The following is a 17038-nucleotide window of genomic DNA, read 5'->3' as shown; positions in this document are numbered from 1 at the left end:
AAAAAAAAAAAAAAAAAAAAAGGCCATCTTCCTAGTTTCAGAGCTAACCTAAGACCCTGAATGCTCTGAGGGCAGGCTACTGGACACTAGCTGTCCACGGTGCTACACTGGCTGGGTTTCCTTCTTTACTATGGAACATAACCTCTAGTGCTATCTTGGCCCCTGCAGCCCCAACCGAACTCCCATTTTTTTTCCCCAATAAAAAATATATAGAGAAGACGCTGTCAGGCATATATTCACAAGGTCTCAACCTCTTAAAACATAAGTATGGGTATATTTATTTCTCTCAAATGCATACAAGACAATAATTACACAGCAACAAATCTTTTGTTCAACAATGATTTGATTCATAAGCATCTGAATTTACATAATTTCACATCCATACCTTTGCATTTTTAAATACTGTAAGTAAAAAAGCCCCCCCAAATAACCAATTCTTATATTTTCCTATTTATCCCTCTATACATCCAAACTTTAAAAAGTTACAAACTGAACATTATACAGAACATATAAATCATGTTTAAAAACTTGAGGTTTTAAAATCACTGTTCCCCAAAATGATTCAGAAAGTCCTCATGCTGACGAGTGCAGTCCTAGGTGGTAAGGTCAGTTGGAAGGGGGACGAAAGAAGAGCCAGACACCGGTTTGCTGTCGTAATGTTTTACTAATCCTGTCAGTAAAAACGGCGACGTCATGAGAAGTAACAGTTTAGGTTTACTACGAGGAACGGGGTTTGCCTCACAGGTGGAGACATGCACTTCAAGTATTTTCCTATTTGATCTGAGCTCCCTGCAGCAAGCGAGGCTGAAAGAGAACAACTATTTTCTTCCATACATTCGCTCAATGTCCGCCTGGTAATGTGTTTTAAGCTCTTTGCGTTTCAGCTTGAAGGCATCTGTCACCAGACCAGTTTCGGGGGTCCACGGTTCCGGGCTCAAACGAATTTTTACTGGAATTTCGAATTTTTCTAGACTCGCTGGGATGGTAGAAAAGGAAAAAAAAAAAAAAATGTAACTGCAAAGGCATGAGAAATGTATGATTCTTAGTATAAGAATTCTTAGTATAAATTGTGTAACTTCTCCACTCTTTGAGCACCCAGCAAAATGCACATCTTGTGAATCTCACTTCTAAATAACCCACCCCTCGAAAGGAGAAAAAAATGAGTGGGAAATATCAGAAAGGGAGACAGAACATGAGAGACTCCTAACTCTGGAAAATCAACCAGGGGCGGGGGAAGGGGAGGTGGGCGGGGGGTGGGGGTGACTGGGTGATGGGCACTGAGGGGGGCACTTGGCTGGATGAGCACTGGGTGTTATTCTATATATTGGCAAATAGAACACCAATAAAAAATAAATTTACCCAAAAAATTAAATAAATAAATAACCCACCCCTCAAAAGTTAGAAGTAAAAAAAGGGAAAGAGAGAGAGACATGTGTGAGAATTATAATAGCAAAATACTTGTTTAAAAAATCAACATGGCCATCAATGAGTGGTTATGATATAGGCAGAAGATGAAATAATTCCACCATTAAAAATGAGTTCCAACTATGTGGTACGTATAGGGTGTAAAGATATTTGCAATATATTGTTGGGCTTAAAAAAAAAAAGTTCTTTTTTTAAAAAAACAGATAAACTATATGCATGTAGGTGTAGGAGGTGCCGCGTATACACGGAACTATAAACTGTATACCCCTAGGGCCTAAGAGCCACGATTAAGGAAAGGAAATGTCACACACCTATGTTTGGAGTTTAGTACAAGATTACTTGAGAAACTAAGAAATAATCAAGTTTAAAGAGAATCAAATAAATAAATAATAAATAATTAATTAATTAATTAAATAAATAAATAAATAAATAAATAAATAAATAAATAAAATCTTGTCATCGAACCAGAATATTCCGTATAAGTTAAAGGAAAGAATGTGCGGGGCAGCCCTGATGGCACAGCGGTTTAGCGCCACCTGCAGCCCAGGGCGTGATCCTGGAGACCCTGGATCAAGTCCCACGTCAGGCTCTCTTCTCTGCATGGTGCCTGTTTCTCCCTCTGCCTGTGTCTCTGCCTCCCTCTCTCTATGTGTGTCTCTATGAATAAATAAATAAAGTCTTTAAAAAAAAAAAAAAAAGAAAGAAAGAATGTGCGCTCACCACTGTTCCTAATCCCCTGCCGGGCCCCAGCAGACTGTCCAGCACAGGGCTGGAGACGGGGTGCGGGGTGGACCCAGGAAGGGGAAGGAGGTGTGGTTTCTCCAGCATTCACTCGACAAATATTTATTGAAAAAGATTACTGTGTAAAGTGCTTTACTAAACACTCTAAAAAACACAAGAACAAGTTTCTGTTCTCAAGCGGTGGGCAGTCTAACGAGGATAAAGGGGTGCACACCCAGCCATGATTACACACTTGCTCACTGCAGTGAAGGCCCTGGTACCCTGGGCGCCAACACATCTATTAACCCCAACTTGTAAACACACAGATACAGCAAGGTTTTCTTCTTCAAAGACTAACCTTCCTTCAGGGGCGCTCCCCGAGCGGGAAATTCACTGTGAGCAAAGGCGGCGGGGCCTGACCCCACACTCAGCGGGCACAGGAGCCTGGGGACTAAGGAGCGCCCTGCAGACCTCGTCGGAGGCTCTGAATCTCAGCCCGCTCGGCACTGCCCTCCAGGACCGGACTCAAGAGCGTGGCAGGCGTGATGAGCCCTCCGGAACTCAGAACATACACACGCACAGCCACACGACCAGCGGGAGGAATGAGGGCTCTATCGGAGGAGATTTTTTATTTGGTTGTGTTTGTAAAGAGGTTAAAGCAAGTATTTTTATTTTCTTCCTTTTTATTCTCTTATCTATCCTAATAGGTATTAATAAGCTAACTTCATATCCCAGAGTAAGAGTAAAAATCCCTCAAGGGCCTGCATCCCGTTCTGCAGAGAACATGAATGTATTTTCAGCTGCGTGCAGGGCAGTTGTGTCGCCGCAGGCAGGAGGCTTGTTACCGTCTTGACCTAGAAATCAGGCATACTTTAGGGAGCCGTACACGGGCGCCGAAGGGATGCGCAGTGCGCTGGCAAGGTCAGTTCTATGCACCAACCGGGCGGGCTGGAGTTCCCAGTTGTTCAGCGACACACTAATCCAAGGTGCAGCTCTGAGGATATTCTGTACATATGACTAAGTCTGTAACCAGTTTACTTGACGTGAGGAAGACTGTCCTAGAACACCTTATGGGCCTGGTTTGGTCAACGGAAAGGCCGGAGCTGACGTGTCCCCGCAAGAAATGATCCTGCCTGTGGTGGGACCTGCACCTGCCGCCTTAGGGTCCAGTCCACCCCCTCCACAGGCTGCCCTACCAATTCCCAGCTTGGCCTCGTTGGCCCCAAAGATCACATAAACCAATTCTTCCCAGTAAGTCTCCCTATATATAACCTAGTAATGCTGTTTCTCAGGTGTAAACCCAAAGTAAATGTTGTGTCAGAATGAAGTTGGATCCCTTCTTCACATCACATAAAAATGAACTCAAATGGATCAAGGACCTGAATGTAATACCTGAAACTACAAAACTCTTAGAATAAAATACAGGGTGTGTCTTTGTGAGAGGTTAGGCAGTAATTTCTCAGATGTGACACCAAAAGCATGAGCAACAAAGGAAAAAAAATATTCTTTTCAAAATCAAAACTGTTGTACTTTGAAGGATACCATCAAAAAAATAAATAAATAAAAATGCAAAAATAAAATAATGCAACCCACAGAATGGGAGAAAATATTTACAAATCACAAATCTGGGAAGACCCTTGTGTCTAAAATATCTAAGAAACTTGTGTAACTCAGTAATACAAAGGCAATCCCGTTTAAAAATGAGCAAAGGGATGCCTGGGTGGCTCAGTGGTTGAGGGTCTGTCTTCTGCTCAGGTCATGACTGGTCCTGGGTCAAGTCCCGCACTGGGCTCCCACAGGGAGCCTGCTTCTCCCTCTGCCTGTGTGTGTCTCTGCCTCTTTCTCTTTTTCTCTCTCTCTCTGTGTCTTTCATGAATAAATAAATACAATCTTAAAAAAAATGAGCAAAATATCTGTACAGACATTTCTCTAGAGAAGATGTGGCTAATAAATACAAGAAAGGATGCTCAACATCAGTAGCCACCAGGCTATTTTAAAATATAAATCAAAACCAAGAGATACCAAACTTTATACCCCCTAAGATGCTAGACTCCAAAGACTGAAAAGGATGCACAGTAACAAGTGTTGCGAGGACATGGGGAAACAGGAATCAACACAGTGGAAATGGTAAAATGATGCCACCGTTTTAGAAAATAGTTTGGAAAATATTTGGAAAAAAAATTCTGGAAAATTGTCTGGTACTTTCTCAAAAGGTTTAACACAAAGTTGACCCAGGCCTAACAATCCCCGCATCAGCACCGACCGGGAGAAACGAGTATGTCCACACAAACCCTTGCGTATCAGTGCTCATGGCAGCACGATCCACTAAGTCCCCAAAGGTCTTCGTCTCACTGCAGCCCCCAACACACACGCAAAAAGGGGATACAGGACACATCTGTACAAGCAACTACCAGGACGCTGACAGTATAGAAAATGCAGAACAGAGTCCTAGACAGTGCAGGGTGGGCTGGGACGGCCAAGCTCCAGCTGTGGAAAGGAGAGAAAGGGCCAACCCCGAAGCCAGGAGCTGCAGGGTCAAGGACACTCTGACTGGTGCACATCTGTCTCGGGAGCACAAGGTGGGCGAGTCTGGGGAGGACCCTGGACGTGCCCAGAAGCCTGCTCTTCTATCTAATGGTAGGAAAATACAGTTGGTTCCTGAGCAGGGAATGATGTCACCTAAGGCTTGCGACAGCAACGGGAGTGAACATGGACATCCCTCCTGCCTCAGCCTTCAGATCTGTGTCACACTCACCTGAAATAGCAGCTTCAGAAAGCACTTTGAGTACCTCGTTCTCCATTTCACAGCTGTTACACAACTCCTCCCAGGTCCCCTGAAGTCCTTTCTTTCGAGCGAGTTCCGTTAGTTCCTTTTGATTTGGCACAATGAACCCGATGACGTAAGAATGGTAACTGAAATACATAAAGGACCACTCGGCTAAGGAGCTAAACGGCACACGGGCACATGGACGGCGTCGTAATCAATACTCGACTGCCTTAAACCACACGCGTGACACACATTTGGCACCAGCAGAGTTAGCTCGCCCGCCCGACAGCCACTTCTCAGTCCAATTCATAGCACGTCCCCTGCTAAATAAGCCTTAATCTGATATTTACTGACAAATCTCAACTATGTGTAACTGTTAGAAATAGGTCCATACACATTTCTTTTAAAAAATCACACTTAGAAAATTCAACCTTTAAGAAAATCAGTAATTCACGTCAGGTTAAACAAAATTAAAAACTAATGTAAATTAGAAATTGTATCTGGGGTGCCTGGGGGCTCATCGGTGAAGCACCCGACTCCCAATTTCAGCTCAGGTTGTGAGCTCGAGCCCCAAGTCAGGCTCCACACTCCGCGCAGAGTGGACCTGGGATTCTCTCTCCCCCTCCCTCTGCCCCCACCCCCCCCGGCTCATGCACTCTCTCGCTCTTAAATATTTTTAAAAATATACTTAAACATCAAAATTTAAAAAAAGAAATTATATGTATAGATATTTGGCAGCAAAGGAATGTGGCTATATTTAATTTTTTTGTTTATCATGAAAACTGTTGCTAGAGTAACTTTAGGTCTGCCTGCGGATGGCAGTAATAGCAAGCGGCAGCAGAGAAGAAGGGCCGTCTGGTTAACATCACGCGAGTAAAATCCAGAACTGTAGCATCCCTGAAGAAAAGATCTCATTGTTACTTAAAGGACAGAATAATTTATAATTCAATAGAGTCAATCTTTAGAGTCTGTTTCTAAATTGGTTCTTTTGGTACCAGATTTTATCTTTTCCTAATAATTGCCGCGTCAACTGGTGCGGTGAGGATCCTCGGCTGGCCACGAAGCATCTGACCACTGCCCCTGGAGAAGAGTCTTACGGATCACACAGCTGTGCACGTGCCATCAGAGTGTCCATGTAAATTCCAAACACACGTCCAAGGGCACATTTCTGGGATTTTTAACTTTAAAGTCTCCGTCCCAGCTGCCTTCGTATCACTGCGGACTAGGGACGCTGTGTGTGGAGCCCAGCTTGCCCTAACTCAGGGCGGAGCCTCAGGCCTGGCCCAGCCTAGAGCAGGGCGGAGTGCTGAGCCCCCCAACTTCCTTCTCCCCTCCCCAGTGCTGACTGCTTCTGGGGCGCTTCCCGTGCAGAGGGGCGGGTGGCTGGGGGTACCGAGGCAGCAGGACGGCTCGACCCCCCGCCACCCCCCCCACACACACACACAGGACACCGAGGAGGGGGCAAGGACAGCATCCGGGACTGTCACTGGCGCTCCTCAGAAGGCGCCGGTCCCAGGGACAACAGGTAAGGAGGAGGACGGCTCGGTGGGACCTCGCGGGGAAGACCCCCAGGAAGGAGAGCCGATGCCGCAACGGGCGCAGTAAAGCTAAGAGAGCCGCACTTACCTGTTTGCGTAAGCACAGATGTTATCTACGAGGGAGAGGTTCTTCAAAGCCGCCTCGACCTTCCCGAGAGAAACATACTCCCCGGCCTGGAGCTTCACGAGGTCCTTCTTCCGATCTGTCAGAACAGAGGCCGGGAGGGGACATGCGAGCTCAGCGCCACCGTCACGCATACGAACACTGGCCACTCCCTACAGACTGCGCTGGCGGGGACGTTTACTGTAATAATTACGCCAAAATTTAAAGACCGTAAAATCAGGCCCGATTTTTTGTACAATTACATCAATTCCTTCAGAAAAGAAAATTAGCCTCTGGTAGAGGGACCCCGACCAAGAGGGGTGGTTGTAAGGGCTTCAGGCACGTCCCGCCGAACGCCGGTTCCTGCTGCACAGAACACCAGGAAGGCGGCGAATGAGCGGCGAAGGGGGCAGTCACTCCTCTGGGGACGTGCATCACCTCCCCAACCATGGGGACGTGAGCAGCCGCGCCTGCCAGCTGTGGATTTGGGGAGGAGGCCCGGGGAGTGTTGAGGGAAGGTGGGCGGTAGCCTCGCTCTGGGTGAGGGTGGAGGGCGGACATATGGTGGGGGGGGGGGGTGACGGGGGACGGACGAGACCGCACTGAGCCCCCGGGACCTTCAGCAGCCCAGCCCTGCACATCGACAGAGAGCAATGCCTGCAACAGGGTGACAGGAGGTGCGGGCCTGACCGATGAGCCCGGTCAGAGGGCGACAGAAAGAACAGAACGGCCTCGGGGCATGTGTCACACGCTCAATCAGGAGCACCGCTAAGATTCGGGGAGCCAACTGAAGGTCTCCCCTCCTCCCAGGTTTCCAGGACAGAACACTGATCGCTGAGAAATGGAATGTAGCAGGGAAGGCAGGGAGCTATTTTTTTTTGCCCGGTGGGTCGCAGTCCTCAGCCTGCCAGGGCCGCCTCATCCTCACAGGAGGGAGCCCTGTCCAAGGACCTCTAGATAGCAAAGAGCACGCAAAAATAAATATTCCTTCCTAAAAATTTGACTCTTTGACGGTTATCTAGTAATTTAAAGATACCACTGCTATTCAACAGATTTTGGGACCCCCCCTCAAATGTCAAGCTGTAAAACTTCTGCAGTCTCGATTATGAAATACTATATTCCAGGGATGCTACAACGGACCGTGTCAACACTGCAGAAACATCTCCTTTGTAAAACTATCTCACAAACATCTACTGTCAGGAAAAATAAAACATTAGATGGCTCACCGATAATCTTTAAACAACCATCAGGGTCAAACTCCCCAATATCTCCAGTACAGAGCCACCTCTGTCCATTTTCATCTTCAAAGAAATCAGCTTTTGTTTTTGCTTCATTTTTGTAGTATCCTATTGTCACGTTTTGGCCACCAATAAGAATTTCACCCCTAGGGTGTGGTTTATCGGTATTAAAGTATCCACCTAACAAACACCAAATAATTTAGAGTTAAGTCAGTATTTTTATTCCTATATACATGTGAAATTTGAAACTGAGTTTCTAAATAGGGACAACACCTGATTTTAATCCAATCAGAGTTTCCCAAAGGAAATTAGGCAGACAGTAGGAATGAACAATACTCACTAACATAAAACTAGGCACACAATTTCAGTTGCTTAACCATAAGCACTTATGCTTTTAAAATAGAATTCCTAGTAAAAATTACACTAAAAAAATCCGACATCTGTGGTATAAAATAATCACATATATTACACAGGTAAATTCCTTAGGGATTCTGTAGAGATTCTTACATAAGTGATAAAAGTATTAAATCACGTATTCAATAAAACATCTCTGTAAACTGAAAGTACACTATGTTTAAGATTTATGTCTTACAGATAATTTCACAATGATTTCAAGTTTAAATCTGTTGAACATTTTCACTAATTCTGCTAAAAGAGAACTGAAAAATGGCATCGAACCCACAGAATCTTCACTGAGTAAAAGAAAAGTGCATCCAACCAATCATTGATAATGTATATACACTGGTAGTATCAAATGAAATTTTTTAAAAAATGACTAGTATTTAAATGGCAGAACGGATTTTTATGAAATTATAGTAAAAATTTCCTTTTGACCAATCTAGATTGAAGCCACCAGGGAAAGAAAAAAGAAAAAATAGTAAAAATCTCCAGTCTCACATATTACATTTTATGATTTCTGCTTCTACAAAATAAACTTATGATCATTCCTAATTTACTCACTTTATTCATTTAGCAGATTTCTCAAGTTTTTGCCATAATTCTTACTTGCATTCATGTAATAAAATAAGCAAAATAAAAACAACTATAATTCTTCAAAATCATCCTTTAAACAAGTGAAATAAATAGATTCATATTGTTCTAGACAAAACAGTTCTATTATAAACAAAAACAAGCTCTTGCAGGTGATTCTATATTCTAAAATAAGGAAGAAAATGAAACACAATTGTAATTTCAGGGTTTAATGTTATACAGATTAATGCTCTGTGGTTAAAATAGGTTATTACCTTCCTCCCAGTTCTTCAATTTGATTTCACAGCAAACTAATGGTGCTCCCACTCTGCCAGTATTGTAGTCCCATACTAAGATGCAAATGGAAAAAAAGTATTTGATTACAGCGGTGAATCAACAGCTTCATTTTTCTAAATTACCAAAAATGATGATTTATCCCAAAGATCTGACAACCCCAGAGAATCTTTAAAGGCAGGAGTCACAAACTGGTGAACCAAGAGCTGTGTGGCCCACACGGAGTTCTGTTTTTTTTATTCTGAATCAGTTAGTGACATTTAAAGATCAAGACATTTCACAGAGCAGTGTGGACTCTCCAGGAACCACGGGGCCTGCATTTCCAGCACAGCCACAACGCAGGCCCCGCAGGATGGGCCTTGCCCCTCCGGTTCCCCAGGCCCCCTCCTCACACCCATCATCTACCTCCTCACCTCAGGGCCCCCTTCACTCACCCAAGGAGCTGCCTGGTTCCTGAGTCTGGAGCCCCTATCTTAAAGGACGATGGATCACAACGGGTTACACCTACTCCACTCTCATTAGGCCTGAGGGTTTTGCAGTACAAATAACCTCACCCATCTTCTCCCATATATCGGTTTTTCTAAGTGAGGCCTCAAAAGCCTCCCTGACACCAGCTTATGCTATCGCGCTATTTAAACTCCTGCGCAAGAGTTCAGAAGACTAGGCTGGAGACGAAGATTAACTTTCGAGGATCTGGGAAAAGCATACACCTCTATTGTGAATTACAACTGCATTATGTTTCCTCTTCAAAGATCAGAAATAAAAGGCTGATATTTAATGATTTATAGGTTGTTTTATTTCCAACATAAACTTTAAGTGATTAATCACATTCAATATGAATCATAAGAACAGAAACTATAAGGATCCTCAGAAGAAAAGAACCACCACACAGACGCACATATTTCAGATTGCTTGCTTATGGGCACCTGGGTGGCTCAATCCGTTAAGTGTCCGTGTTCAGCTCAGGTCATGATCCTGGGATGGAGCCCCACATCGGGATCCCTGCTCCGCAGGGGAACCTGCTTCTCCTCTGCCCCTCCCCCTACTCATTCTCTCTCTCCCTCTCTCTCTCTCTCTCTCTATCCCCCTAATAAACAAAATCTTAAAAAAAAAAATAAAAAAAAAAGATTGCTTATTTCCTGTAAGACAAGACTCACAAGTAGCTTCCAAAATACTGAAAACAGGAAAATAGAGAATTCAAGGTAAACCTGACAGAAGAATGACACACAGAAACACTCAAGGTAAATGGGGGAAAGTAACCAGTTAAGAGGTTTAGTATTTATCAGGATCTAGAAAATACAGTACTTTTCCTAGTACTGATAAGCAAAATTGAACTTTTCTCCATAAAGGGAGCAAAAGGCACTTTGGGATTCAGCTGGAAACCACCTGGGTAGTGGACCCTAAAATTATATTCTCTAATATTGAATCTGGGTTCTCTCTCACTTACACTGACCACCCCCATAAACCACTTCAGAGTTTGAGCTTTAATACACATACCTAAACAGTACAAAACATACTAATTTTCTTCACAAAGGGAAATAACTGATGTAAGAAAATAAATGTATACAATACAGCCAATGCTTGTTACTAAAACTTCTTTTCAGATGCTAAGTAGCTTTTAATATGACATATCGTAATCTGACATGAAAGACTCCTTTACTTATTGACTATTCGATGTACCCAATACATTCTAAATACTTTATCAATAATCACAGTACTTAGAACTTATCATTATTCTGCTACACAAACACCTTAACCACTCTTGCCCTCCCTACTGCAGAAAACAACCCACACCAAAAACTGCCCTAGTTGCACCGCAGCCTCCGTTGCACACACCACTTTATGGGTAACACCAACCTTCTGTAATTGTGCCCGCACCACAGGACTCGGTGAGTCCATATCCCTGACCAACGGGACAACAAAAACAGATGTTCATGAATCGCTGTGTGGTTGCAGAAAGTGGAGCACCTCCACACAACAAAAGCCGAATGTTTCCACCTAACAAGCCTCGAACTTTTCGGAAAATAAACCTTAAAAAAAAAAAAAAAAGAATCAGAATCACACATTTTTAAAGCTAAATGGGATTTTCCAAATCATTCAGACTAATCTCCCAATTTTGATATGTGAGATTTTGAGTTAGGCCACACACCAAATCAAGAGATTCTCTGACCTACTTAAATCTTAATTTTTGTTAAGTTTGACCAAGTAAAGGACGTATGATTTTCAAGAACAAATTCAAGTAATATTTGAATTCAAAATTGTCATGTTTAATTTAGTATAATAATGGCAAACCATGTTTATAGGCAGAGTAATTAGTTTTATATTATATATTATACATATTAATATTGAATAATCCTGCCGCATCTTTATAAAATTTAGCACTAAAAGCAAATTATTTTTTTCTTTGGCTTGTTTCATTAGAAATGTGTACATAACTGCAGCACCTGGGGGCTGAGGCAGGTAAGTGTCTGACTCTTGGTTTCAGTTCAGGTCATGGGCTCAGGTCATGATCTCAGAGTCATGGGGCCATGGATCGGCCCCGTGTCTGGCTCTATGCTCAGGGTAGAGTTTGCTTGAGATTCTCATTCTCTTGTACACTGCTTGTGCACTGGCTCTCTCAAACAAATTTTTTTTTTTTAAAGAAATGTGTACCTATTTGTGCAATCTCTTTTTAAAATTTCCCTGGGTTCTGAAGTGTTTTAAAATGTCTGCTAAATTAAAAAAAAAAAAATTCAGACATCTAATTAAAATGTTTTATTAAAAAAAATGTTAACAGGCTTTACAAAGTAGTTCATATCTCACTAAGAATTTAATTAAAATGAGGCAGAAAAAATATATTAAAAAGTTTCAAATAATGTGGAGCATCTGAAAGCCTTATTAATATTTCCCAAAAAACAAATTAAATGTCATACTTTGTTTTCTAACTTCTAAACTATTTTATAATTAAATCTACTTACTCTATTAGCACTACAAAAACAAAAAACAGGTCTGTGGTAAAATCCATCATTTAACACTTTAAACACAAAACATTTACTCATATTTGCCTGCCATTTTATATTCATATTGAAATAAATTTAAAAGTAAAGAGAAACTATTTGTCAAAATAACTAAAATCACACACGTGTCCCATAGAAAATAAACACGCACTATTAAATACAGTAAAATTGTAAGTGAAACATTTTTTCAAATAACACTGCAATCTTTTTAATTGTTCATATATTCTTATGCAAGATGGATTTTTAGAATCCCTTTGACTTTTTTAAACCATTTTATTTCTTCTAACTATCTCAATTAACTGGGATATGAACAAAGATTTAAGTCCCCAAAGAGAAGGGAACTTACCTGTCACACAGTGGAGTACCATGCCCTCTTGAAATCTGTTCCATTTTGTAATTATAGGCCAGAACAAACAGATTGCGTTGGAAACTACTCATTTCATTCACTTTATTCATGACATTTTTGTAGATCCGATCCATGATTTCCTAGATATATAAAAATGAGTTAATACAGCCAATAATGCTATCAGCTGCCTTACATATTTTACCTTAACACCAGATAAATACTTCTATCAGTATAGACACATTTTAAAATATATAGTTTTTATCAGGAACAAACTTTTAAAATAGAGCCACAGCTAGTTTAAAAATGAGTTTTCTGAAGAAATAACTTTTCACAGCACAAATGTACCTAAATGCCTAGGAGTTGTGGGAGGGGAGGGGGATAAAAACCTTTGGGCAGTAATAATATCATTGATTCTTTATATTGCTTTTGCTTGTTTATTTATTTTGGAAAAAGTAAGCTCACTACACACAAATGAATGACTATATGAAATGGTTTGTAAAATTCTAACCTTATAAAAATAGAGAGAACCACATTCTTTGTTACAAAAGGATACAGGGTTATTCTGTTTGGTTGGTTGTCTTTTAATGCTGCAGCACGCACGAAGTTTTCCTTGTTTGCACTGCATTTTGCTTGCTAGGCCTATTACTATAAAGTCTACTTTAATGGCTTAAAATTAGTTTTTCCTCTCTGATTTTAAAGATTTTATTCATTTATTCATGAGAGACAGGTGCGCGCGCACACACACACACACAGATCAAGAGAGAGGCAGGGACACAGGCAGAGGGAGAAGCAGGCTCCATGCAAGGAGCCCAATGCGGAACTCAATTCCAAGACTCCAGGATCACACCCTGGGCCGGAGGCAGGCACCAAGCCGCTGAGCCACCCAGGGATCCCTTCCAATTTTAAACTGTATTTCATTTTACACGAACTAAAAGTTTACAGAACTAAAGAATAAAAAATACTACACTAAGGAAACCATACACCTATAGAAACTATCAAACTACTGGTCATTTATATATTTGGAGTAACTAAATAACTTTATAACTTTGCTTGGATAAGAGTACCCAGGTATCTGGTAATAATTCCCAACACTTTCAAACAATATCAGAAGCCAAATAAAACTTATATGAAAGAGACAGAAAACCGTTACTGTCCTGTTTCTACTCATCTTATTCCCAGTACCCCCACCCCCATCCCCCAATGCCTGGTATGTTAGGTGCATGGTGCTGCTCAGGTCATTTCAAGTTGCACCAACTTCTCTGTCCCTTCTTTTGGACGAGGCCAGACATTCCTGGGGACTTGGGAGGTAATTACACAATTTGCTTAGACGAGGAGGAAGTGATATCAAACCTCCCCCCATCTCCTGCTGGGCTTCAAGTTTCTACTAACAGCAAATGTATCATAAAAATGATCTGAATAAGAAGCCATTTAGGGAAAGGAGCTGATAATATCATAGAGACACTGAAACTAACTTAAATATTTAGTTAAATTAAAAAAAAAAAGCTTGGAAAAAAAGACAATAAATCTCATAGAGCATAATATAGATAATCAATAAGGAATAAAACCTACGTAAACTGCCTTATCAACTAGCATTTATATTTTGTAGCAGACGACACTTCTTTAGTACTCAACATTAACTAATGGTCAATTCTTACCGGAACAGCTGCCATCAGTGTTGGTTTCAACATAGTTGTATCCCCTTTGCTTCCTTTTTTTATTTTTGAAGACTAGAGAGAGAAAAAGTGATCTATATAAAATGATCCTTATTTTAGAAATTTGGTGGAATTCTTAGGCCAAAAATATATATTATAAATTCATCAATTTATGTATTAAAAGGCAAGCAATTAACTTTAAAATGAGTAATTGTCATCCTTAAATGTAAATGTGTTTAAAAATTATAATTTTTTTTTAGTATCTGAAGTCACAAACGTTGAACTTACCTGATCTGCTAAAGTCTGTGGTGAAGAGTAGCCAATGCGGCATCCGTGAGAAAGACAGACAAGCTCAGCACTTAATTCTAAAACATGGGCCAGAGGCAGATAGCCAATGTAGACATCTCCCTCCCTAAAAGAAAAGGAGATATAAAAGAGTAACCGTCAGATGTCATCTCTGTTGGAAGTGACTGCAAAGCGAGCCCGCCCATGTGAGAGCACCCATGTGTGCAGGTACGGGAGACAGGCAGACACTGGAGGCGTGTGTGTGTGTGTTGGGGGGGTATGTGGGGGTGGTGAGAAGAACGACAGCTCAACCTCAAACCCAGGAGGCGGCCACGGAGGAAGCGGCTGGCTCCCTGAGCGCTGCAGGAGCAACGTGCTAAAGCAGAGGGATGGGGGCTGAAGGGCCAAACAAGATGACTTCTTTTGAAGGACAGAGGAAATCATCCAAAGAGGAAATGATCCTTAAAGCTGGTGGGCTCCCAAACAGAAAGTTCCACGACTTAGAATAGAATCCACAACTGCTGGGCAGGAATTTTACAAGAGATTCCAGTTTTGAAAGTCACTTAGAAATAAACTATTCTGTATGCAGGAAAGTGTGTGTGTGTGTGTGTACTTTAAGAACTGCCCCCCGCCCCCACAGGAAAGGCAAACTAAGACTGACCCAGGAAACTACTGCTTTTAACTTTTCCCGGAAGTTATCCATTCATAAGAGAAATTTCTCTCCATCCCTAAATTCAATGCCACAGTAACCTGGGAGTGTAATTTCTGTGCATAAGGGAATCAAGAATACCCAACCAGTACCACCACACCAGACCATCCACTGAGGTAGCGACCCCTCTACACCCCCTCACCTTCTCATTTGGTTTCCTTTTTAGTCCCCTTCCCACAGTACACCCACCCTGCCCTGTTACTGCTGGTCTTAAAAGAAAATTAGAGACTGAATAAAGGTCAATAAATACTGGAATATATGAAGCTATTTGTTCACCTGAATTATACCATGTTTAGGTATAAGAATGACTACAGCAGCAATACTACCAATAGTTTGTAGTTTAAGGGATTAAATAGTTTAAGGGATTTAGGTCAGTTAAAATTTATACTTTTAGAGTAAAACATAAATATTGACAACGCTACATAAAACTGTTTTAAACCTTGCAACTGTTTTGTATTTTAAAGTCCCCCCCCCTCCCTTTTTTTTGAAGGAAAGGCCTACTGTAAACAGGCAGAAAGACAATTTAGCCATACACTACTAAGTGGCACAAACGTCAATGTAACAACCAGCATCTAAGGGACTACTTCACAGGCATTTGCCAGGTGACATACCCCAGTCCTGGAATCCTTTCTGCCATCCCGGTTATACCAGCAATGATGTTACTGTGGGAGATCATGACTCCCTTTGGAAGTCCTGTGGACCCACTCGTATACATGATAACTGCAATATCTAAGGGCATTGGTTTGCTCTGAGGTTTGTTTTCTGCATTGGAGAAAAAAAAAACACACACACATACTTCTGAGAAATTTAGTCATATCATAAATTTTTTTAATAATCATATTTGATAATTCAACAACTACTAGTTGTATTCATTCAGAGGTCAACAAAACAGACCAAGTCCTTGCACTTATGGGACATATGTTCTACTGAGATAAACCATAAACCTATAATGTAATATGAACTAGGGTGGGGCAGCCCCGGTGGCGCAGCAGTTTAGCGCCGCCTGCAGCCCAAGGTGTGATCTTGGAGACCCTGGATCGAGTCCCACATCAGGCTCTCTGTATGATACTGCTTCTCCCTCTGCCTGTGTCTCTGCCTCTCTCTCTATCTCTATGAATAAATAAAATCTTAAAAAAAAATTACAGCATTAAAAAAAAATTACAGCATTAAAAAAAAAAAAAAGAACTAGGGTGAAAAATCAAGCAACACAAGGTGAGATGATAGTAGGAGCCATTTAGATGGAAAGGGTCAAGAAACACTTTCCTGGCATGTTGGTATTTTATAAAGACATGGACACTGTGAGGAAGAGAGCCATGGAAACCCTGGATTTAGGACACTGTTTCAAGTAGTAGGAAATAAGCAAGAGCAAAGGCCCTGACGTAGCCACATGACTGGCAGGTTAAGACCAATGAGCAAAAGGGAAAGTAGCAGCCAGGACCATATCATGCTAAGTCTTCAAGGCCATGCTAAGGACTTTGGATTTCACTCTGGGATAGAAAGCAACGTGTTTTGTTTTAAGATTTTATTTATTTGAGAGAGAGCAAGAGCATGAGCAGGGGAAGCAGCAGAGGGAGAGGGAGAAGCAGGCTCCCCGTGGAGCAGAGAGCCTGATGTGGGGCTCAATCCCAGGACCCTGAGATCATGGCCTGAGCAGAAGGCAGACATTTCACCGCCTGAGCCCCCCAGACACAATGTTGTTTGGAACAGGGGCTTGTCGTCACCAGCGACAAGGGTCACTCTGGCTGCTACGTGGCTGCCCGACTTGAGAAAGGGCAGAAAGGCGGTGGGGAGACAAAAGGCTATCCTAGTGATCCAACTATGAAGTAAGCATGGTTGGGCCAGGTACCTAAGACATTTGCTTAAAAAAAAGTTCTCTGCCTCCCAGTAGTGAAGCTGACTTGGCTACCATCTGAACGCTGGATTAGAGGACAATGTCCTCCGTTTGCACAAGCCTAAGCGTGGCACCCAACGTCCTACAGGTGACCCAGCAGGAAGG

At 42.0% G+C, this 17038-nt stretch overlaps 1 protein-coding gene across 1 annotated transcript in view; it reads right to left on the bottom strand.

The window, feature by feature from the left end:
- Nucleotides 1–254: 254 nt before the first annotated feature.
- The window catches only part of ACSL3 (acyl-CoA synthetase long chain family member 3), a 65569-nt gene continuing 48785 nt past the window's right edge, over nt 255–17038 (bottom strand). Inside the window, exons 7-16 of the mRNA XM_038585874.1 lie at nt 15654–15804; nt 14337–14460; nt 14052–14123; nt 12397–12536; nt 10912–11084; nt 9036–9110; nt 7780–7971; nt 6539–6653; nt 4901–5058; nt 255–976 (exon numbers count right to left, since the gene is read on the bottom strand). Coding sequence (XP_038441802.1) covers nt 819–976; nt 4901–5058; nt 6539–6653; nt 7780–7971; nt 9036–9110; nt 10912–11084; nt 12397–12536; nt 14052–14123; nt 14337–14460; nt 15654–15804 — 1358 coding nt within the window. The 3' untranslated portion in view covers nt 255–818. The remainder of the gene's footprint in view (nt 977–4900; nt 5059–6538; nt 6654–7779; nt 7972–9035; nt 9111–10911; nt 11085–12396; nt 12537–14051; nt 14124–14336; nt 14461–15653; nt 15805–17038) is intronic.

This window comes from Canis lupus, chromosome 37 (assembly GCF_011100685.1).
Source record: "Canis lupus familiaris isolate Mischka breed German Shepherd chromosome 37, alternate assembly UU_Cfam_GSD_1.0, whole genome shotgun sequence".
NCBI lineage: Eukaryota > Metazoa > Chordata > Mammalia > Carnivora > Canidae > Canis > Canis lupus.
This window is presented reverse-complemented; position numbering and strand designations above follow the sequence as displayed.